Here is a 24,333-nt window from a genome sequence, read left to right on the forward strand (position 1 = left end):
TTCTTTCTCTGCTCAGCCTGAGGTAATTTAGCTGCAGAACAAGATGGTATAATTAAACAACAAAACCTTATCAGCATGCTTTATATGCGGTGGAACTAGTATTCCAGACACCCTATTCATCATTGACAGCAACTGCATTTTGGAAATTGTGAAGTTCCTGGATTTCTTGCATGTTTTAATAACAGATTTTTAAAATATGTTCCTGGGTTTACTGTGTGCGTGCCCACCCATCCATCTCGTAGCTTTATTTTGATCTGTAGTACCTGTTACTAATCATAAAAAGTGACTTTGAAACAATATTCTGCCTACGGTGTTTTCATATCATTAGGTAAAAGTGAAATTGATATATTCCCACTTCATACTGGATACTACAAACCTAATAGGTAGTGCTGATATAACTCAAATGAGTTGATTGACTGCCATGTAATTTAGCCAATATGACTGTAAATATTAGCCTAGATATCTCCTAGACATTTGTAACCTGAAAAATAATCTGTACCCAATAACTGGGTACAGTTTTTGGTGAATACTCATGTAAGCTGAAATAGGACTATAAACTTTCACACTACTTTGTTATTTTTAACACAGCTCAGAAAGTTTCCTCTTGTATTGCTTTTGGATCTATAAGTTGCTTTATGTGAGTAGAAGGGGTAATACCCAGTGTTTGAATTTTTTGAAACAGAGGTAGAAGCTTGTTCCACTTCAGTGTGGTTATCATTGTTTATTTAGGTTTTCTTAATGTAAACCTTAATGGTGAGATCAAAGGCAGTTATGCTTGCTCTAACTTTAGAACGCAAATCCACAAAACCAACTTCTAGTTACAAATGCCAGCCAGAAAAAAAACCTCACACTTTCTTCTCCTCGGCATGTGCTTGTCAACACACACATTCTGTACAACGTGATAAGACACTTTCAGTTAACATGTGCATGCAACCAAAGTAGATTAAAGGCATGTACTCAAATTTTTAACACAGTACAGAATAAACAACCAGGAATTTAAGGCATGTTAGAAACAGGGAGGGAAAGTAATTGTGCTCATTTATTCAGTTTTAAAATGAAACAAAAATTTTTACATAGCTTTCTAATTGACAAGCAGAAATGGATCTTTTGAAACAGTAAGCATACAAAAAAATCGAGTTTAGGAATATGAGAAAAGCACTCATCTAAAGAGTGGGACCAGTTTATTAAAAAAAAAGTAAGTACAGTAGATTGCCTCACTGTATTTGCATTTGTATAATTCAAGTTCCAGCGGTCAGCTGTTTACTTTATAATATCCTTAAAAACTTTACTAGGGTGTTGCTGCTCTGGCCTATAAGCATCTGGCCTTTATGTCTTTATCAATGTGTACATAATTCCCATTGTATGGGATGCAAGTTACAGACTTGTAAGACATGACAAACCTGTCATGCAGTCAGAATTCTGCTTTAACTAACCACATGCACAGTACAGCAGAGCTGCATACCTTGCTGTGATCCTGCAACATGCTCTGCTTTCCATGCAATATGCTAAGCGTTCTCACATCAGTTCATAGGTGTTCTAAGGAGCGCTGAGGAAACTAGCTCATTTGTGTCCTGAAAGGCTGGCAATTCCTATTTTGAATCCTTATTCTTAAAATGAGTTCTAATATATACTAGAAACCTTGCAGTTCTGCAGTGTGTATGTAGCTAGCCTAAAGAAATCTCTGTTAAGTCCTATCACTGCTGCAAGATGAAAAGGCAAAAAGAAAACTTAAACAAATAGCAGAAGTCAGGATCATTTTGCATTAACCACTGGCTCATGCTCTGCCCCTTAAAATGCAATTTTTGTGCTTGTTAAGCATGGAGGTGGAGATTTGTTTTTGTCAAGCTGCTGTTCAGTTTCCTACTAATCATGTACAGGTTGTTAAAATTGCCCTTTTCCACATGCATTTGATATGTAAACTGACTTTTCTTGTATTGGGCTATGAGGATGGCGCTGATGCTTCCCAGCTGCTGGGACAGACAAGGCATTTCATGACAGCTTCCTGAAGAATGTTCTGTCCTGTCTTCTGTGCTCCCCACACTCTTGTCTCCAGATTTTCTTCCCCTCAAAAAAAGTGCGGTTAGGCACTTTTTCCCGTGTAAGATGTTCCCTAACATCTTATTCCCCTGCTGCTAACCCAGCCTAGACATGACATCAGTACTGGGGTAGGATATGTCAGCTTCGTCATGGCAGAAGGGAGCATGAAGTAGAAGAAACCAAGCTGAATAGTTCTCAGGGGAGAAGAGGGGTGTATTAAAAGTTGCATACTCTAAATAAGTGTAATGGAATCTCTTAGAACAGGCAGACAGATATTAGCAGCTTAGATTTTTATCATGTAGAAGCAGTTTGTACCAAGTTAGGGAAGCTAACCCAAGTGTAAGAGATAATAGCAAAGAGAGCGCAAAAGCAGAGCAATCAAGGAATTCATTTAAAAAGGTCCAGCAGAAAGAGATTGGGTCTCAGAAAAATGAGGCCAGCAGCTAATGCAAAATAAAGCAACCCACTTTCATAGACTGACAAAAAGCATATGCAAGGGCTGTTATTTTAGTGCAGCTGATGTGCTTAAGAGCTATGTCTTAATCTGTCTTTGATAATTTGCTGCTTTAGATATACCCGTGGTTGCATCTGGCTACATGTAGATTACAGGCCAGCAGTCAAGAATAAAACTAGTATCGTTACCTGTTTGCTGGGGTGTTCTGCCCTGCCTTGAGGGTTAGAGAAAATAGCATAAGGGCAGCAACGCTCTTACGTTCAGGCTTTTAACTTCTGTGCTTAGGGAGTTTTCAAAAGGCCAATCAAACGACCTTCAGAACTGCTTTGGGCCATCTGACCAGCATAATAAAAATGAGTATCTGGCATAGTACCCTTCTGTTCTGTGCCTCTCAAAGGGATGAAGTGGTGCTGCTTCTGTGTCTCACTCACAGTCAGTGAGATGGAGTATTGTGTGGTTTCTTCCCTTTGCCCGCTGTCTGAGCCAGCTGCCACCCAGGAGGGTTAGATGTCAGAGTGTCATGTGAAGTGAGACAGCCTCAAATTTCTGTGAGGTAACACTGATTTTATAAAAGCAAAGCAGAAATTGAATGTTTTGGAAGGCAGACAAAGGCATAATTAATATCAAAAGTTACATAACTATTAAAAAAACGCGTTCCAAGTTGCAGTTCAGTCAGGTAAAAGAAGCTACAACAATCATCAGAGATCCTTTTAATCGTACCAACAATTGCCTACTATACACAAAATGCTGAAAGATAGAGGGTCAATGGGTCATGGGGGATATTGATTCTCTAGTTAAGAGGATGTGAAAAATTCAAGAGTCCAACATTTACTTATACTTCTGAAAAGCAAATAGGCAACTACAGATTCACCTAATGTAGGTAAAATTTAGTGAAGGATCATTGATCGCTGAAAGAATTTGATGCAAAAAGACCACTGAATTATGAAGCCTCTGTCTATAGTTTTATAGATATGGATAATATCTATATATGTGGATATTAGAGTGGTATTTGACTTCATCAGTGGATAAGAAAGTACAACTCCTGTTCCAACTGAACGTTACTGAGTGAGCAGCTAGGGTTGCAGGGACTTTTTTTTTTTTTTTATTGTTTTGTCCTTTAGACATGTGTAATAGCCTGCAAACTGCTAGAAATAACTTGATTGCACTTCATTTAAAAGTTGGAAAGATCCACCTGAAGTGTAAGTTTAGCGAAGGCCACAAACTCATGTGAGTTTTAAATATACATAATATCTTACCATGCCAAAGCATCTCAAGGCTATTTATTGATGATCTACAATACCGCTGTTGAATGAATGAAAACAAGCAAGTCTTTGGTTTGAGAGGCAACAGCCAAAATATTCAGCAACAAAAAACAAGTAGCAGAGACAGAATGTCCAGAAATGGAAGAATGAAACAAGGTCAATAAAGAGTACCTAAGGCACCTTGTTTAGTCATCTTTGCTACACTCCTTAAGACCTCCAAATAATATATAAAACTGCAAATGCTAAGGAATGTGAAGATGAATCAGTTGAGGAGACTGTGAAGATGAAACAGCAGAGGACAAATACATTATTCTTACTCCTAGTTAAAATTCCCATGATCAAAGGAATAAATATATTTCTCCAAGTGATAACGAAGTAAAGAGAAGAATCAGAGCTAGGGAAAGGAATGAAAGGAGGAACCAGTACCATTAAGAGTAAGTTAATTTGATATTCAGGAATTGCAAGTCAAAATAAAGTAGAACAGAAGGCTGCACACTGAGATGTGTATGTCTTTAATGTCTAGTGCATTTCTCAGTCTCAAGTACTATAGAAGGTGGAAATATCCCCCTTAATTTAAAAATTAAAAAAAATAGGAGAGTGCAGTGTGTACTTACTTAAGGAACATGCACTGTACAGCAGGAAGTGCAAAACTGTCCTTGCAAAAAAAGTATGCAAAGTAGAATTTTGAAGAGGGATGGGAATTCAGTTTATTCCACGGTAAATAATAATTCTTAATCACCAACTTAGTTGAGACATTAATCAAATGCAGTACGTAGCTGACTGGTAATACAAGCTACATCTAAGGACAGACTGTTTAAGTTTTGCTTTGGCCCCTCCTCCCTGCAAATCGATACCAATTTAAAAAAAAAAAAAAGCTGGGGGGTGGGGAGGAGAATCATATCTTTGCCTCAGTACTAGATGGTTTGTGAAAGTGAGTCAGCTGTATTGAGTCAGTTCCCTGTTCCTGTACTAAGAAATAGAGCTTATAATTAAAGCTCTCTTTAACGTAACCGGCTTACTACATGTTTGCTGAACTGGGTGCAAGATGTTCAGTCAGTTTCCAAATTTATGTTCCCTCCCTCCTGCTAGCCAGAGGGAAATTCAGCCCTTTGCCTACTTTCCAAAACCAAAAGAAAGAAAAACCCTCTATCTATCTCAGTTTCTGGCCTCATTCGAATATTAGTTTGTTTATACACACACCCCTCTTAAAATTTCAGAATGCTGTGAGAAATTAGAAGGAGGAATTGCCAAGAAATCTGTAGGTTTCCAAACACGTGCAGCAGAACAGGAAGTTTGGTTAGCTGAACACTTCAGGGGATATAAATACTTCTAAGTTTTTCACATAGTTTTGGGACTATCAAACTAAAGTCTGCAATAGCCAGAAGCCTGGTTACATTTTAATGCATATTAATTAAAAACTGTACAACAGCATTTAGTGTTCATGAAGATCACTGTTACACTTTTGGCATTTTTAGGAAAGCACGTCAAGCTTTAAAGTAGAGTAAGACTGTACCATCTTTCAGTACCTAGATTACACTGAGAATTTGTGCTCACGAAGTACAAAAAACCACAAACATTTTCCTCATTGTCTGCTTTTACCTTGTGTTCTCCCCTCAGGTGTGGCCCATTTCCTGTTCCCTCGGAGCTACCTTTGGCTATATGGCTGGTCTGATTATTGCACCTCTGTGGATACACTGGAACCGGAAGCAGCTTACATACAAAAGCAGATAACTGGAGCAAAGAGAGACAAGGTATTTCTTTGTGCAGATTCCATACAGACTGTGCAAAAGTTGTTGTTTTTATAAGATATATATATATATATGTATAGTCAAAGCAGAAGACTATCCAAATTCATTTAGAGTATTTCAGGCCAAGCATCTCCACTCAATAAAATCGCATAGATGCTGTTTCAACATGGTGCAGTTTTTGCTTCCTCTAGACTATGTAACCCTGAGAGATTGTACCTTCCAGTCTGAATAAAATATTTGTAATAGATGTGGTGGCTTCTTATTACAAGTTCGTTGAGACTGATTTTATTCCTCTGGATTTCACTGGTTGTAGAAGGCAGAATCGTAGTTTTAGCTTTCAAACCTGTAGCAAGTTCGCTGTGTACTTAATGCATTGTATTTAAATTCAGTAGAATTTCACAGTAAGCCTGGCCATTGTCAAATGTATCTCACGTGATCAAACAGCAATTTATGCATCTTGAGCCTATTCTCTTCTTCACCGTGTGTTTCTTTGGAGTCAGAATGGCTATAATAGCTTCATCAAAAACGGTCTTCAGTCCTTTCTGTGTCAAAGCTGAACACTCCACATAGCAGTAGGCGCCTATCTGTCAAGAAAATAAGTAAATTCAAAACCAATATATTTCAGCTGTTCAGTTCTATCTGTGCACTTCTGCTTTTTTTTTTTTTTCTATAGTGACACCACAATATTTGGCTGTGATATAGAAAAGTTATCTGAATGTGCTTCCCCCACTAAGAGAACAGAAGATTTGTCTTTTGGCCAAAGATCTGGAATGTATTTAAGTTGGTTTGGTTTATAAAGGAAGAGTATTAAATAAGATCTTTGGATTGGCAGTGGGGTCCTAAGGTATTTTTGGTAACTAAACAGCAGAAAAGAATTACAGAATTACATGACCAATGCATGTTTCAAAAGTAAGACTCTATAAATAAGTGTCCTGATAAGCATTATCCACGCAGTGCGTTAAAATGGCATTCTCAAAAAATTTCTTTAAGGTGCTTATGACATTTCGCTTGAGCAGGAGAGGTCCCTTTCAACCTCAACCACTCTGTGATTTTAATGCTTATGCAATTTTTATGTATTTTTATGAGTGTCTACACAGCAAGTTAGAACTATTACTAAGAGGTAAGTGTTATTACACAGGTCTGCTTGTTAGCTGTACTCAACAATGTAAGTAAATATTCTTAACTGGTAACCAATCCTAAGGTTTCATATGTTGACTGGTAAAAGAATTGGGCAAAGTGATAAAGGAAGAAAAAGTCAATTGGAAATAGGTTTTTTTTCTTTCTTTGCTACTTGCTTTCATTTAAGAGTATCCAGTTTACCTCTTTCGCTAACTTCTGTCCTTGCTCCACAGATACGGGCTTCTCTTTCATATCATTCAGTCTTGCCAGAGTTTTTGGGTCATCGCGAAGATCAATCTAGTAAGAAAGATTGCAGTCATGTTGGAATACTTTTTCTAAACAAAAGCCAGCAGGCTATATGATACCCTCTTTTTAAAGCAGAATTATTTATTTAATGGAGTATTACATGTATAAAAATGGAGTCATGTCATGATTCAGATTGTGGACCCTTCCTGATCCAAAAAGTACTGGAAATTTAAGCTCTGAATTACTACCTTTAATCCAGAAAGAACAAACGTTTATCCTGTAATTCAGCTCTTTAATTAGACGTGATCATCTCAGAATACGAGAAATTATACTCAGCAGTGGCGGAAAGATTAACCCAAACATAATATCAACATGTGGGTCTCTTTATAATTGAAGCCGAGTCCGCTGCCCACATGAAGCAAGAAGAAATTGTCTCACTTCTCCCCTTCCTCCATTGCGTCAGCAAACATTGGACATGACCAGCAGTTGCAGACCCAAGTCATTCCAGTAACATGGGTATCAACAGACAGTTCTGTTCCTTAAGTCCCATGACTTTATAGGAGGTCACATAGAGAGATGCAGCCAACCTTGCCACCCAGGTTACAATCCATATATTTTACCAAAATGGAGGTAGCTCATTAGAGAACAACCCGGATGTAGGTTCTTCTGCTGCTTGCTAGGGTCGTTCCGCCAAAGCCAGAAGGAGATGCTGCTCAGGTCCTGTCGGGCCTGAACTGCCAGCCGAAAGAAAAGGCACATACAATGATCTGAATTGTTTAAATAAAATAGAACAGAACCAGATATACCTGTGTTCCTACTAGTAAAAAGGGAACATTAGGTGCATATTCCTTCAACTCCGGTACCCACTCTTCCTTCACATTTTGAAATGAAGCAGGATTTACCACTGAGAAGCAGATAAGGAAGACATCGGTCATAGGATAAGATAAAGGTCTCAGACGATCATAGTCTTCCTGAGAAAGAAAAATTCTGTTAACTGCAATATTAAATTGTTGCTTGTATTTTGTTAATTTCAACAGTTATATTCAGAAACTCTTCATATTTTGTTGAAGCAAACTTTCTGAATGTTTACAACAATTCCTGGTTAGTGTGGCTGTTAGAGCAAAATCTGCATGAGGGTAATTATATGTGAATATAAATATAAAAAACCCCATGTGTTAATACCAATAGAAACCTACTTCTGTACAAGAATATATAGAAGACTACCCTTTAAAAAGTTTTCACTTAAAGAAAAAAAAAAGAAAAGCTTATGGTTCTAACATACTTGCAGATCAAAGGTTAGCATTTGTTTGACCAAAGAGACTAAGCAGATGTGACTGCTGTAGAGCCATCCAGGTTATACAGAGCTGGGCTATATTTAGGCTATTTAACGCACTTCCATGTTCTCTTTTGGAACATATGTAGAGGTGATACTTGAGTCCCTCCTTAGAATTTTCTTTCTGTCTCTTAGAAACCATGCTGTCCTGATGCTAATGATTAGGGCAGACAAAGTAAGGATCAGAAGGGACCTCTTTTGTCCAGCAACGAGTGGGAAAGACCAGAAATTAAACATCAAGAACACTATCAGGGGAACGTTAATGCCCTTTTTTTTGGGGGGGAGGGAGGCGAGGTAGCATGAAAAGATGATTATTTGGGTCATTTAGAATCATAGCATTTGAAGTTACCAGTCCTACTGCCAGGGCATGCAATACCCTGGCAACAGAGGTACCCAGGAGCATTGTCCCTGCTGTAAAACAGAGTCCCTCTAGCAAGAGAGAAAGAAAGTGGATTTTGCCATATTTTTTAGCTAACAGCAGGAGGGGACAAGCCCCAGCTTCTCTCTGCAAGGCTTCCTTTGGTATTTGGCAGTGAGCCAATGCCCTACCAGTCCTACCTTAGGCTTTTTCTTTTTTTAAACATAGATAACTAAGACCGAGCCCAGGCATTGCAGAGACAGCAAAGAATGCTGGTTTTAGGCCTTCTCTTCCACAATAAACACCAGTTTATTATAGCTGCCGCAGCAGCCTCACTCTTCCCTATGCAAGCTTCCCATCTTAATTAAATCTCACAAATACTGGAATGATTTGTTCATTAAATGTAGAGACAGAAATGTAATTCAACTTCATGTTTGAAACGAGCCAGAAAATTAAATTTTTGTTTCCTCGGCAACTGTCACATTACCAGATTACTAACCTATAGTTGCACCCTCAAAAAAGCCCTTCATTGATTAGCTGTTAAGTTTTAAAGACAGTGTCACTAGAATTTTAGAAAACCTGTGGAAACCTCCTCAGAACAGTTTCTGCTAGACCCACCTGCTCATTTGGAAGCCGACAGGTACAGGAAGAGGACTGTTACCCTCCATGTGAAATGGAGAAAAGACATACGGGAACAAGCACTGAAGTAGATTCTGCACTAGCAAGGAGACAAATTGGCCAATGCTCTTCAGTGCCTATTTACACAATATCCTCATTTGTAATCAGTATTCTCATGTGCCAGTTTGACTGTATGCCCTACTCCCAGTCTTGTATACTCCACAGTTTCATCAATAAGCCAGAGCATGTTTGGCTGTAAACATGGGCTCCCAGTTTCACAACCGCAGTAACTGAAACTACTGTGAAACTACAACATCTGATAGGCCTTTCTGAAGATCGGTTGTTTCCCTGCTAATGTCAGGCTCCTGTCTTGTTTTTTAAAAAAAGCACTCTTAACCATTCCTTTTCCACGTCTGTGGACGTTCATCATAGAAGGCAGAAATAACTTTAAAAAAATCACAACAGCAACTTAAAACTATTTAGCATTCGATTCTTTTTTTACGCATTTTATGTTTCACTTCTGCTACTGAATGTAGTTTGATCCTTCTCAGGATTGCCACTGTTTTATAGGGTGGAGATCAAAATCCTAAAAGAAGCTTCCCAACTGCAAATTACACTGTCCCTGGAGTACAAAATCTGCATGCAAGAACACGCAGGCAGACCCGTCAGTTGCTCTCAAATTCAGCTCTACTAAATCATATGCAGGCTATTACTGAAAAGGTTTTCTCAAAAAAAAAAAAAAAATCAGTTTAAAGTCGTAATTTATTCCTACTATCAAAGAGTTGCCTTCACTATACTCAACGTTTTCTAAAAATCTCACACCTGTGTTACCGTAACTAGAGTACTGTCTGCGTTAAATATTGGAATGGAGAAAACACTTTGTTGTCACCAGAAATAACTGTTAGTCCATTGACCTTAGAATACCTCTTAGTTAATCCACTTCAAATTACAAACGGACCTTTTATTCATAGCAAATACTAATCGTTTTCTGATCTCAAAGCCCAGTTATATTTGCATGGTTTAGTTCAAAACTTGCATATTGAGTTTATCTTTTAAAATCCCTTAGATACAAATCCTTGCACATTTAGCCGCATCTTGGTACTGCACCTGACTTCCCAGGTATTCATCAGCACTCATCTGGGAGCGAGCAATGGTACCACTTTTTAAGGCATTATGCGTTGCTGAACTCTTTTCCTGTCCCTGCATCTATTTATATGCCTTTTGATTTAAACCCTCTTCCATCTGCACTGGGCAAGCTGCGGGTCCATCCTCTGTAATCAAGAAGTTAAACTTAAGGCAAGTACAGTGTGACCGGACACATCATGTACCACGGCCAAAGACCTGCGTGGTGTCCACTACAGTGACTTCACTGCATTTAAGCTCACTTACATTAACAGAGAATTTGACTGTACCCACCAATCCTGCTGCTTGAACTATGTCAGTGCTGTCAGGCTCTTTTGTCTGTGCTACGAAAATTAGGATTGTATTGATAGTAATAATAGAAAGTAATTCTAATAAAGCCTCACGATTAGACTGGTCCTGGGTCCTCCGAAGAGACCCCCTAGCTGAAATGTTACCAGCATTGAGTAGGTCATCTGTGCTTGAAGACTCCTTCTGCTCCCCAACAGCCCCTCAGAAAGAGCAGCCAAACCTGGAAACTTTCTCTGACGTACTGGGCCTAAATAACTGCTGCGCTTGGTAGAAGACTCTGAAATACCAAATGAATTTAGACTGAATATTAGAGAAGCCTGGAAAAATCCGATTGCTTCAACTATAATTTATTTCCCAAATCTAGTGTAAGGGAAATAAATGTGGTTCATTCTAAAATTAAATGCAACAGCACAATGTAATTATACTAGCCAGTCAACATAAATTCCAATTTGAGTGCCTGTACACACCACACTCTACAGCAATTAGACTTCCAATCTAATTGGGGGAGGCACTGCGTGTGTATTTAGGCATTAAAAATATTTAAAGAATTTAACTGGAATATTTTAATGTGAATAAGATGTGCCAGAAGGCCACTAAGGATCAAAATAAGCAATACAAGTCTCAAAAACTCCAGGCTATAATAGTGAAATGGCTCATTTTCCAACATACTTTGGACTTCGAAACAAAATCATTCACTGTTTGCTGAAGCAGATGAATACAAATAGAAAAACATGCTGAAAATATGAGAGTTGTAGTAACTTCAAACAAATTGTATATAAGTATGTTGGCTTAATTAATGCTATATGGAGCTGTGATCCTTATAAAAGATACTACATTGCAACAGGACCATCCATCATTTACCTTCTGTCTCTGGTAACCCAGGGCAGCTGCCAACAGAGAAGAGACATGAGAAAGGAGATGAGATTCAGGAACTAATGACTTGACTTGGCTTCTCAGCTACAAACTGGGAAGAACTGTTTGGGGTTTTTGTTTTGTTTTTAAGAGGAGAGAATGGGAATTCATACTTTCACATTTTCATTTCACCCTAGTTTTGATATTCTGTAGGTAAGTCTAGCATTGCCTTTATCTTAGCTCCTCAAAATCTCTCCTTCATGTTTTTTTCCATGTTACAGTCCCTAATAATCTGCCTCCCTGAGATTTTCCGCTGCCTTGTACTTGTAAATGGAATCACTGATTTTCATTGTATTTTGGATGTTCAGGTGGATTTGTTTTAACATGTCCAAAATTTGGCTATTTCTTTTCCTGACATTTACCTGCTCAAAAACAGTGGTCTCGAGAAGCTTTTTGTTTGCAGACTGAATTGTATTGCAGTATTGCAATCCTGCAGCATTATATTCTTCTTCATTTCAAGGGTTTGCTCAGGATAAAAGCAGAATGCAGTGCCGTTCTTCATGTTGTACAATTGATTCTGAACTAATACTTTTGCCTAATTCCATGGATATCGGCTGAGAGACATAGTTAAAAACACACAAACCCTGTTCCTAACTCTGCCACTGACACAATAGGTAGCCCTGAGCAAATTATTATCCTCTCTCTACTTGCATCTTCCCATCTGTTAGGGTGCCCTGTAGGGGTTTGCTACCTTAATAATGCATTAGTCTTGGCAAAGCACTCCAAAAGCATTTGATGTACACAGCTTATGCGTAGTGGGATATTTTTTTTTAAATTCAATAAGTAAAAGTGAAGACCAGTAATTTCTGGACAACCTTTTTGACCCACAGAAAGCATTATTTCCTTGTATTTATTAGAAAACTTAAGTAAGAGGTGCAGGCATGCTGAGATCCCGTAGCACTAGAGCCCCTGCAGCTCCCCTGTGTTATGGTATCACCCTTCTCCCTGCCCAAGTTAAAGTGATGGGGACAGAGGTCCATACCCCCCTCTCTCAGCAATGCGAGACCACAGCCCTCTTTCTCCTCTGGAATGGTACTGGGGTCTCTCTATCAAATTTGAAGAGATGAAAGGCAATTAAAGGAGCCACCTTTGGAGTCAATGCTTTCCCACGTCTTCACCAAGACCTTTGGGGAAGTTCACACCTCTCAGATCTGCTGTTACAGGCAATGAAGAAGATGTTAACCTAGATCTGTTTGATTTTCTTTTTTTTCCTTGCAAATATGAGGGCTGGCGTCTTTAAGCAAATAGGAGAAACTGAATTCTGGTATGTCATTAACATTAGTGGCAGGGGCCCCGAGCAAAGTGTCTCGTGCTTCTGTTTTAATCCAGGCCTGGTGTTTTGTCCTCTCATGGAACCAAAGGTTAATGATTTTATGTGTTTTGCAGCTTAGGAAAGAAATGCTAACGATACATCTCCAGTCATATCATACAGACGTACTGTTATGAACAAAAGGATAAGCCTCTCTCTTTTCTGTTCTGAGAAGGTATGAAGTGAATGGGGGGGAACAAAACACAGGTTGCACCACTGGAAGAAAAACTGCAGCTCAACAACTCTGGGTTTGTGATCTCTGTGTTAGCAACCATCTGTTGCTTTCACAGCTTACAACAGCAATCGTAAGAGGAGGTTCTCACTTCCAACCATCTGTTTTTAGAGGGGAAGCCAAAAATAGACATCAGGCAGAGTTGCTGGAGGAATCCAACCTTCATGCAGTGAAGGGTAATGACTGCTGCTGCTCAAAGGGCCGCAGCGAGGCACACACACGGAACTAGCTGCTTTCTGCGGAGCAAAATCCCAGCTAGAAGTCCAAGTTGTAACCCATTTCATAGCAGGGCTTGGTAATGACAGTCAAAAGTCCTCTCTCAGTGTGAATCCCCAGGCTTTAATTTTTGAAGTGCATTTCAAAGCTATCCTTCAAGACTGCATTTTTCATAGTTTTCCTCCCTGGAAACAAATTTCCATTTCAGAAGGCCCCCGGTAATCTTCGGAAAACGTCACTAGTGAACCATAACAACTCTTGTATCTAACATGCGCCCCAGGGACTTAGTAACGGCTCATGGCTACCCCAGTGGAGGCATCCTGCCGTCTCCACCAGATTATTTGGAGTTGAAGGCTGATGTGCAGCTTTGCCATAAGCACCAGGCAGAGCCTCCCAGAGCAACTGCCCACTGCAGAAGCACACCAGGAAACTGCCTTCACCCGCTGAATCACCCTGTGGTTTCTGATTCTACGAGATGCTTGGGTGGGGGAGGAGAGGGAGGGAAGTGGTCTGTACTGGCCCATGCCAAGCACAAATGGCTTCCCTGGCTAAAAGGAAAACTTTCCGAATTTCTTCAGCCTGGGCTGTCTAAGCCGTACCCCTTTGCAGGGAAGGAAGGTGGAGCGTCCCCAGGACGCCGGCTTCCTGGCACTGCCGCTCACAAGGCAGCACTAATGCAGGGCCCTTTGGCACGTGGCAATTTGGACTGACGCAGCATTGCCCTAAAACGACTGCTTGTCCAGTTCTGCAGTCCGAGCCCTGTCAACACCGATCACTACGTTTGATTTTTCAGTCGCCCACATCTGTAGCCCGTGGCTACTGAACGTGCAAAACAAGATGTGGTGATTATTCCATGGCTGCAGGGGAAAAAGTGCCCTACAGACCCTCTGTCTCCTCACAGGCTTCTGGGGGATACAGCTTGCATTGCTAAAGGAAGCAGGATTGTCCTGTTGTGGCTTGTTCGCACAGGTTTCCCAGGGAGTGCAAAAAGCTGCCGATTTGGGCCCAGCATCTATTTTTAATTTATAGAAAAGGCTATAAGAATGCAGGATAAGTGCTCTTCCATTGTATTCTAAAAATGAAGTAAGCTGATCTAAATCCATCTCTAAATTCCTGTGAGGAGGACTGTTCAAAGGCAGTATGAATTATACATTGAAAAAGCCCAGGGTTTCTGAATTACGATTATTTTTTTTCAACAAAACTTTCCTTCTGGCAAATTTGAGGACTATGCAGCTGCTTGCATGTCTGAAAAGCTTTTCTGTACAGTGAGAAATAACTAGCTGGAAGATGGAGCCTAGTAAGATGGATTTTAGAGCATTAGGGACAAGAAGGACAAAATATTACTTTAATTATACAAAAAATTGCCTTTAAATGATCAGAATTGATCCCAGTCTTAATGTGGCATTAAATACTGTCCAAATCCTACATCTTGCATCACGTGTTGATGCTAAAGTATTTGCCTCGACAGTCTTAACAGCACACTCCCTCTCTCCTGTCCATCACCACAGGAACTTCAACTTGCTGGCTTCTTCGTGGTTTTCTAAAAGTAGAAGTCCCTAAATTTTCTCTATAAGACGTATTATTTTAGCGTTTGTAACAACAGAACATGGATTCAACTGACTGCAAGCAGTACCAGCGAGCACAGTTTCACTTAAACACCTTATACCAGTTGCTTAGCTCCTGTTGAGCTCTGAAGAAGCAGCAGAGTAACTGCCGTGGGCAAGCCCTTTCACTCCTTATCCTTGAGAAATCACAAGGCTGTAATGCGTTCCCATGCTGGTTCCTTTCCCACTGTCAGTGACCTTATGAACAGCACACTTCCCACACAGGATTCCCACTTTATCCAGAAAGAAATTCACCCCAGTTTTGGTGGTTGCAGCCATGATCAGGATTTTCCATTTTTTCAGATAAGGGAAATCAATGGAAAAAAATAAAATTCACCCCGGCACAGGGGACCTGCAGATCCTCTGCAAAACCTGCTCTTAGGAAAGATGGGTTCTTAAACTTTATTTTTACAGAAGAATATGGCCATCAATAATTCTGTTCTCAAATGGAAAACAGACTGTGGAATAGAGATGGTTTAATATAGTTATCCATATCATATCAGACATGTCTTCTCATTTACTAGCTGTATAAATCCTGCCCAGGCAAGAAAGACTGACCAGTTAGGTGTCCCATGCCCTTTCACTTTTTATAAATAAACCCCAAAAGCACGTTCTTCAGTCCAGTGTAGAGCAACAGCTTTGTAAGACAGAAGACTAAGCCTTCACACTGGCTCCTCAGGATTAATTCCCATCATCAGCTTCCCTGAAGGTGAAGTGCCAGAGTACCGGTGCCATCATGTGCACATTGAATAAACACATCAGGGTGAAAGAGTTTCTGGAATTAAAGGAGTACCTAAGAGTCTTTTGCACTTCACAGAATCACAGAATGATGTGGGGTTGGAAGGGACCTCTGGACATCATCTAGTCCAAGCCCCCTGCCAAAGCAGGTCCACCTAGAGCAGGTTGCACAGGAACGTGTCCAGGTGGGTTTTGAATGTCTCCAGAGATGGAGACTCCACCACCTCTCTGGGCAGCCTGTTCTAGTGCTCTGCCACCCTCAAAGTAAAGAAGTTCCTCCTTATGTTTAGATGGAAGTTCTTATGTTCAAGTTTATGCCCGTTACCTCTTGTCCTGTCACTGGGCACCACTGAAAAAAAGACTGGTCCCATCCTCTTGACACCCACCCTTTAATTATTTATAGGGTTTTATGTCAAGTCCCGATTTGTCAGGGCTAACAGCTTCCACTGAAGAACATGGTAAAACACTCACAATTTCACTGCAGCAGATGTTAAGGCAGTTGAAAAACTGCCTATGGTAGGTTTTTCTTTCTTAAGCGAGGAATATGTAAGCCCTCTCACTGCCCATGGCTGGGCTATCGGTTGGTCATAACCAAAGATGCAGCGCAGGTCACACCTGGCATCCATCCCTGATTGACTCCACCACTCCATCCCAACTGGAAACCAGACCAACAAGGAACTAGCACAAAGTCCCACACGTGATGTTTCAGCGTTCATGGCTACAGCTGATTTAGAGCGCAAGCTGCCCGCGGCACTTTCACTCCGTGTTTTATTCATCTGAAGCCATAAGCTCACCTAGGATGCTGACAGATGGTCCTTTGCTCTGAAGAATAATGCTGCCACCTGCATTTTTATAGACACACCAGCGAGTGCTGGCCACCGCAAAGAATTATAGCACATGAACCACAACGTGGAGGCAGCACAGAGCCCAATTAAACCAGGCTGAGGACAGTAGCCACTAACGCGTCAAATGACACAACCTCTTCAGAACTGCTGAAGGTGTCATGTCGCGTTCAGACACGTTTTTCTTAACACAAATTATCCAGTCACCAGTCCTACCCAATAGACTGCTTATAAAACCACAGAGCAGAGCGGTAAAAAGATACAACTCCCCTCCTCTCTGCCCTCATTTTTTCTAATTAGAGGAAAGGCAGTTTTGTTAGAAATGTAACTGGTAATTTTGAGGTTTAAAAAAAAGTCCTGAAGCTCTGTCCCAACACATCCATTTTAGTAATGCTGGTTTTCATAATTCACAATAAAACTGCAGGATTTGGAATCAGTGTGCTTTATATTATTTCTTAAAGCCCAGGTTCCTGTAGTCTTACGATCATATAAAGACAATCACATCCCTTTTACCTTTAAATGAAAGATAAATTTCTAGTCCCCCACAGATATAGAGAAAGCTTGAACACATGGAGCCCAAAGGCTTAAAGAAAACCCACATCCAGCAAAGGGTAAAAGAAAAAGTCTCAAACCATTTGGATTTCCTAGGTTTCTTAGGTAGTGGTGTCTGTGGACAGGAATGCCTGGGACTGACAAAATCTGGGTGTTGCTGAAGTAAGTTTTACCTCCACTTTGTCCATGTGTTCTCAATAAAGGAACTAGAACAAAGCTACTGAAATCAGCAACAGGGAGCCTGCTAACACAGAGCTTTGGATCAGACCCTAACACACATTATCCATCCTCCTGCATTGCAGGTCTGCGCTAGAGGCAGGACTCTAGCCTAAATTAGATTTAGTTTAAGATGTAGTTTAGAGGATGAATCAGAAGTTAGGCTATAAATGAAAAATAGTGCATTTTTTTATACTTTACAAAAATATAAACAGCTCTTTGCAAAGGCAACAGATTTCAATCAAGAAGTCTGACTACGGACCTGCCAAAAATTCCCAGGGTCTCCTATGTTCTCTATCAGAAAAACTCTGCCGGCTCATGCCACCTTGCCCAGTTGTCCCACTCCCTCACTCTTGCCTCCTGCAGAACAGCCGTAGTGTACGTGAGACTCAAATGAGCGCGGGTGCACAGCCCATCTGAAACTGAAGTCGGGAAGTAAGAGGATATGCAATAACATTGTGCGAGAAGAGCAATAATTACTGCTTGTATTCAGTGTTGCCTTTTTAGCTGGGGATGTTTGGATACCATTGAATGATGTCACTGTACCTCAAAGAAATTATAAAGGAGTAAAATTCAGAGAGAACTCTGTCACAAACTAAAGGTTATCTACTGACTCTTAACCCAGGAAAAAGGGATTTTTACTCAACCACATCATCAATGTTTAGCAAGAGCCTCTCTAGGTCAGCAGGTCTTCATAAAAATGTGCTTTTAACATATCAAAAATTGAAGTCTCAGAGAACTTCTCAAACTTGGTTTGCTTTGGGGTCTATACTTTGGTCTGCCATTAATTTACTGTTAATTTGGTGAAGACACTCTGGATCTACATTTTCAAACATATCCCTCACGCTTGATTTTAGCATAACTCAGTGCCGCTATTCAGAAGTGCTGTGGGGCTTTGGACACTCTGAAAATGAAAGGTAACTGCCTTGAGTTTGCCACATATATTCAGTGAATGCTTTTGGGAACTCAGAGCAGCATCTCCCGTCCTGAGAGTCCCCATCTGGCAATAACAATACTTACCTACCTTTCCAGGAAAGATACGACGCTTTCAGAGTGTGAGTCACAGCTCACAAAGAGGCGTTTCCATGTAAGCTTCGCACTGGGAATATTATCGTTGGAAGGCCATTTTTAACAGCCGATCTGAAGGTAAGAGTCTCTTTCTTTTTAAAGGGAAAGCCTGCCTTTGCTTAAACGCTTCTCTAGAAAACTCTGGGCACAGAGATCGATAAGCTCAGGCACTTCACCTCCTCCTTTTGCCTTGAAAAACTTAAGATTTCAGAGGGAGAGTCGAGGCACGTTTTCATTTTATCTGCACACATCCAGCTGTCGCTGCAGAGCCGTTAAACCTACGTGGCTGGCACCGTCCTGAGCCAGGGAGCAGCTTCGGCGGAGGCCGAGCTATTCATAGCCCAGCACAAGGGCCCGGAGCGAGGGAGCTCGCAGCTCCCCGGCGCCCGCTGCCAGCCCGGCACCGACAACGGAAAGGGAGCGAGGGGAAAATGCACGTGGGAGGAGGGAGGCGCCGGGGGGGAATGGGAAGAGGACGGGATGTTCATTGCTAACATTTCGGTTTTAGATCTGCCAAAATCACGCTGTGGGTTCCGTCCGCTGTTTACACCTCTGCCGTAAAGGGCGGCAGCTTCGCCTCGTGCGAGACCGTGCCCGCGTGTGCCAGGCTCACACGCGTGTGCGTGGCTGCCTGGTGGGAGCCACTCGGGAGAAGGAACGGGGCCTGAGGGGCGACACTTCTACTTCACAACGGACCAGCCAAAATGCCTCTGCTTCCAGCTGGATACTGACGTGGTACCTGCCAGACCAGGGCTACCTACCAAAGCCGAGACAAACAGCCAGCAAGGAGTATGAAGATTACTGCCATTTCTTGTTTTATTTTGCAAGTTTGGTGACCATCCATTTCAATAACCGCACCTCTACCCCTCTCTTTCCCACAGGCTCGTTCACAGTTATAACCATTTGTTTTTACACCTGGCCTTAAAGCAGACGCTGATCTTGCTAATATATGACTTAGCTTTACGCACTTCAGCAGCCCGACTAACTTTAATATAAAATTGCTTTTAACATCAGGGCCTCCGTTACAACCAAAAAAATCAGTGTATCTGAATTAAAATGGCTGCGGCTGCAACCAGAGTAGCCACCAGTATCTGAGCTGAGAAGAACCAAGAAGTGGCTTGTTCTGCTCTTGTGCTGAGTGTTTTGTGGCTGCTGTTTTGGTGACAGTTGAGAAGGCACCGAGAGCTTTATTGTATCAGACCTACAGATTGCCCTACACATATTAGGGCCGTTAAGGCAGAGAAATAAAAGTGGAAAGCCAAGGAACACAGTTTACCCCAGCTCCGTCCAACCAGGCCTTGCTAGTATCACAACAGTAAGGGATGCTGAGGGATATAAATATTATTATTAGGCACTGCACCATAGTAAGATTCACTCTGCTCCTTCTGTACCCGGCTCTGCGCTGCCCGGATGCTGGCTTGGTGCCAAAGCAGCCACGCTGTGCCTCAGCATCTCTTCCCAGGGCAGCAGGAACAGCACAGGCTCTGCTCCTGCGTCCCTCCCATCCTCCCTCCAGGTCCTGACAGTCCTTCACAGCAAAGACACACGAGCAGAGCAAGGCTTCCACCTGTATGTGGTCAGCACATACTGGAGGAAAGGGACCGCACCATGAATGAAAACCCTGCACCAAAAGGGACGGAGAGGAGGATGGGCCCTGACTGCCATTTTAAGCAGCAGCCTTCAGTATGGAGCGAAATCCCCAAGAGGTAACTCCTGTGTGTCCTCGCACTTACCCCGATCATTTGGGATGTGACAAGGGGACATGCACAACACCTCTTCGCTAGTGCTTACAGACATTTCCCCACAAGTTTTAATCTCATGAGAGTTGGCAGTATTATTTTTGGTATTACAGAAGATCAAAATGATAATCACTCCACCACGGCGAGTTAACAGAACCCTGATGAAACCATGGTTCTCTTCCCAGGCTGATTTTGCCACATGCCCCTGCTCAGTGAAGAGCAGTAGTGACGCGCAGTTAGTCTCCCAGAGCAAGAGAGGCTCCTGCAAAGCCAAAGGCATCCAAGCGTCAGTATCACAAGCACCTCACGTTTACACTTCAGTGCGTTGATGCTCCCAGCTCCAGGCAATGCAGGTAGGTTCCACGGTTCTCATCTTCCTGCAGAAACCAGGACCCACGCCAAGCCCACCCAGTCTCAGCGCCTGGCTATGTGCAGCTATAAGGCTAAAAGGAGCTGCCGGCTCCACCTCTGGGAGGAATTGCGGGAGGAATGTCCTCTCGGACACCACCGGCACCGAATTCCCACCCGCTTCCCTGGCATGGAAGCCTGCCTTCACAGCTGCAAACCCAAACGGGCTCCGAGAGCTTCCACTGCCCAGCAGCTGTACTGGCTATTTTCTGCTCAACCAGGGCCTCAGTATTTTCAGCCAGAGAAAAGCCTGCCTGAATTCATGCACACACACAAAGGGGGGGTGGGGTGGGGTGTCTGTCGGCCCACAGACTGAAGTTTGTGAAGCACTAGTGTCGTTTCTCCCCACTGTATATAACTTGGGAAAAAATGGGATTTTAATAGCTTTATTCTCAACCTACTTTAAACTCACAAAGTTGTGAGGCATTATGTCATCGGCAGAGTCACCACACGTGATCCTGTGTGTGTTGTGAAGAAGTGAGCTAGAAATGAGTACTGGATGCCATGAACTCAAAAGCTTGCGACTCCTCTGCCAAAGAGAAGTCTGTCACAAGTTGCTAAATACGTAACCACGCACGTTAAAGAGACCCACAGGCTGGTAGTCGGTATTTCAAGCCGACGAGCCTGCTGTGCACCAGCTAGCAATCAAAAAGACTTTAATTCTTGCTCCGTTCCACACCTCCTGCATGGATTTGGAGTAGGTCACTGTCTGAACTTCCATTTACCCCCTCACTCCTCTTCCCTCCGAAAGGAGATCTGTAGATTGTACCTACGTAGTCTGTCCACAGCAGAGAGTATAAACACGCTGAAGGTTGTGAGCTGCTCAGACACCACAGTGATCACACACTGCCAAGTTTTGATAAAATGATACTATCAGACCAGTATTACAGTAAAACTATCTGGGGGTGACAGAATTAGAAATAAAAACGCTGACGTATGCCGGTATAGAAATCCCGACTTTGAGCAGCAAAGAATCCGAGCTGTAGAGAAGCCTGTGCGAGCAGCAGGCATGTACCAGATGCAGCACGCTGTCTCCTCAACACAGAGAAGGCACCATCAACTCATGTCTTTTCTGCTCTTTACTATAAATATTTAAGCTTTAAAGTAAGCTTTCTGTTATTGCATAGCTCTGGGAAGCTGGGCTTGTCAGCGTGCTCTCTGCTGAAAGAATGAAATTGATGGACTGGCATCTTCACACAAACTCCCCATGCGCATCTCCCGCGCTGTGCTGGACACTGCGATGGGGCTCCCGTGGGCAGCCCCCAATGTCCACCAGTTCCCCAAGCGCTCTGAAGCGGGATAGGGATAATGGTAAAGATCTTATTAGCGCTGCAGGTCTGCCTAATGGGAGTTTTGCCAAGACCAGCTAACATTGGTAAAGGTAGCCTCATTAAAACACCCTACGTGAGCTAAGGCTCCTCTGAATTAGGCCAGCAAGATCTGGTCCTGGGTACACCAGAAACTGCTCTGTAATTCAAGCTTAAGATTTCAGCTTCTCAGAATTTGAAAAAAAAAAGAAAAAAAAAGGCTTACCTCAACTTTTTACACACGTGAATATACAATTTCTCACTGAAAAGTTTTTGTTAGTATAACAAGAGTATCTTCACTTGCTGTTCAGCTGCAAACTGTCTCCTTTACCCTACCGGCTTTTGAGGGGGCCAAAGGTCGCTCAGTTTAGTACTTGGCACATTCGGGCAGAGTGGGACACCACAAAACCACCTTAGTTAAGGTTACACAGAGCTAACACCACGTTCCCATTAATAGCAACAAGCCAGCACAAGCAGTTTGAGACAGCATCCACAAATAAGCTATGTGTACGTACAGTAGTGCTAGGGCTGCTTTTACATTTTCCAATACTCATTATAAAAAAAATAAAAATAGATGCATATTAACCAAATGCTTTATTCGCCTGAGCACTAGATCCTCATTTTGTAGCATACTTAAGCAATATTTTACAAGCTGTGTTTTGAAACAATTGTTATAGAAAAACAGGACTATAACAGTAATAAGAAATGCACTTAGTTGGCATAAATTTGACCAGTTTGTGTTTACGTCAGTGAGATGACAATCATGAAGTCAGCCTTTTGGGGACAGTCTCACCCTTCAGGTGTCAGCTTTCTGGAAATGGTGCTGTTTCCTACAATTCTCATGGAATTAATTTTATTACTGATTTCAGGCCTAACAAAGATATAAAAGACCGGCTAAATGCTGCTTCCCTTACTTAAGGCTGTAGGCAGATGTAAAAAGGTACACTAATATATGCAGCGGTTGTTCAATTAAGTCTAGGAAATAACACAGTTAAAAAATATGGCTTCGGTCTATGCCAGTCCAGTGAGATTATCTTACTAGTTGCTCTTTACAACGAGGAAGCATGTCCGAGGTCATGTGAGACCAAAACACATGCTCACATTGCGAGAAGAAGTTTTAATATAAGGAATAGGCAACTTTACAACAACCCACGCAGCATTTCCGTACATGCTCTGCACCTCCCTGGGAGAGGCCTGCACCTCCCGGCGTCAGGCCCCTTGCAAACTGTTTTGTTTGGGATAAGGCATCTCCGGAGAGCCGGGAGAACTTTAACCCAGGCGGCCGTGCTCGGCCCACGGCTGGTGCAGCGCAAGTTAAAGTAACGAAGAAGTGACTCGAATAAAATGACGGAGCCCTTTAGAAACCGGTACACCGGTGACCCCTCCAAAACGGCAAGCGTTTTTACCCATCATTGAAGTTACTTAAGAGACGTGCTGCCATCGCATCTTTCACAACCGGCCGTAATAATCTTAACCAAATGAATCACTTGAACTGTCTGCGATCGCAAAAGAAACCCAGGTTATCTGAAAGGCAGTGGCTGAGAGTTACATTTTATCATCTTCCACCTTTAAGCCGAGCAACTCTTTCTAGCTATTTAAGAGCTGCGAAGCGTAAACAAGGCAAGCTGCGGCAGCCTGGCTCTCTACCCGACCTGAGGCGTTCGAGGCACCGAGTCCCCCCCCGTGCTGAAGGAGGCACATCTCCCCCACCCGAGGGTCGGCACTTCGGGGAAGGGGGTCTCACCGAGGGGGCGATGCCCGGCCCGGAGCGCTGCCCTGAGCGCCGGCACCGGCACCGGCACAGCCCAGCGCTGGGCGACGCCGTGCCGCCCCGGGCCGCGGCTCCTCGCTAAAAATAAAGCCCCTCTCCGCCTGCCCGCCCTCGGGAATAAGGGTCGGATCGATGTTTTTCTTTTAAAGCCAGATTTTATCAATCGCGCAGCCCCCCGCCCCCCGCCAACCCGCCTCCGAATCGCCCATCCCGGACCGCAGCCCCGCAAAGAAGTTCAGCGGCGGCAGCGCGGGGAAGGGGCCGGGGGGCGGCGGGCAGCGCTCGGCACTCACCTGGCCGGCGGTGTCGTACAGCCCCAGCAGGTACTGCTTGCCCCCGACGGTGACGCTGACTGCGAGGGGGGAGAAACACAGCGGGTGAAGGTGGGGGGCAACCCCGGCCGAGACACCCCAGCCGCCCTCCCCTACCCCCCTCCCACCCCCGGCAGGGTAAGGCCGGGGGATGGAGGGACGGAGGGACGGAGAGGGGGCCGGTCCCCCCGCCCGCTCACCTGCGTAGTGGTCGAAGACGGTGGGCACGTACTCCTCGGGGAAGGCGTCGTTGGCGTAGCTCATCAGCAGGCACGTCTTGCCCACGGCGCCGTCCCCCACCACCACGCACTTCAGCATGACCGCCGCGCTGCCACCATGGGCCATGGCCGGAGCCCGCCCTCATGGCCCCCCGGGCGCGCTCCGCCGCCGCACCGGGCCCCCCGGCATCGCCGCCGCCGCTCAGCGGGCGCCCCCGCCGGCCCCCGCCGGCCGCGGCCCCCCCGCCATCCGCCCGCCGCGCTGGGCCCGGCGGGAGCCGCCT

At 43.3% G+C, this 24,333-nt stretch overlaps 2 protein-coding genes across 3 annotated transcripts in view; one reads left to right on the top strand and one right to left on the bottom strand.

Annotated features, from left to right (window-relative positions):
- Positions 1–5,747, top strand: part of PIGF (phosphatidylinositol glycan anchor biosynthesis class F) — a 20,965-nt gene extending 15,218 nt beyond the window's left edge. The window contains exon 6 of the mRNA XM_074168640.1: positions 5,371–5,747. Within this exon, the coding sequence (XP_074024741.1) occupies positions 5,371–5,484 (114 nt within the window). The 3' untranslated portion in view covers positions 5,485–5,747. The remainder of the gene's footprint in view (positions 1–5,370) is intronic.
- Positions 708–24,256, bottom strand: RHOQ (ras homolog family member Q). Of its 2 annotated transcripts, none has more exons than XM_074168642.1 (5): positions 24,032–24,243; positions 23,814–23,872; positions 7,673–7,837; positions 6,822–6,917; positions 708–6,081 (listed from the first exon to the last, which is right to left on the bottom strand). In XM_074168642.1, the coding sequence occupies exons 1-5, from the start codon at positions 24,174–24,176 to the stop codon at positions 6,049–6,051; spliced, it is 498 nt and encodes a 165-aa protein (XP_074024743.1). In that variant the 5' UTR covers positions 24,177–24,243; the 3' UTR covers positions 708–6,048. The 2 variants fall into 2 exon arrangements, with proteins under 2 accessions (XP_074024743.1, XP_074024742.1); XM_074168641.1 differs by having other exon boundaries at positions 3,604–6,085; positions 24,032–24,256.
- Between the last annotated feature and the right edge of the window lie 77 nt (positions 24,257–24,333).

The sequence above is a fragment of the Numenius arquata genome, chromosome 2, assembly GCF_964106895.1.
Source record: "Numenius arquata chromosome 2, bNumArq3.hap1.1, whole genome shotgun sequence".
In the NCBI taxonomy this organism is placed as follows: domain Eukaryota; kingdom Metazoa; phylum Chordata; class Aves; order Charadriiformes; family Scolopacidae; genus Numenius; species Numenius arquata.

Coding starts and splice junctions, on each gene's coding strand:
- RHOQ (XM_074168641.1), bottom strand. CDS start 24,176: ATGGCCCATGGTGGCAGCGCGGCGGTCATGCTGAAGTGCGTGGTGGTG. Junction 23,873..24,031: donor CGTCTTCGACCACTACGCAG/GTGAGCGGGCGG, acceptor CCCCCCTCGCAG/TCAGCGTCACCGTCGGGGGC. Junction 6,086..6,821: donor GACAGAAGTTAGCGAAAGAG/GTAAACTGGATA, acceptor TTTTCTTGACAG/ATAGGCGCCTACTGCTATGT.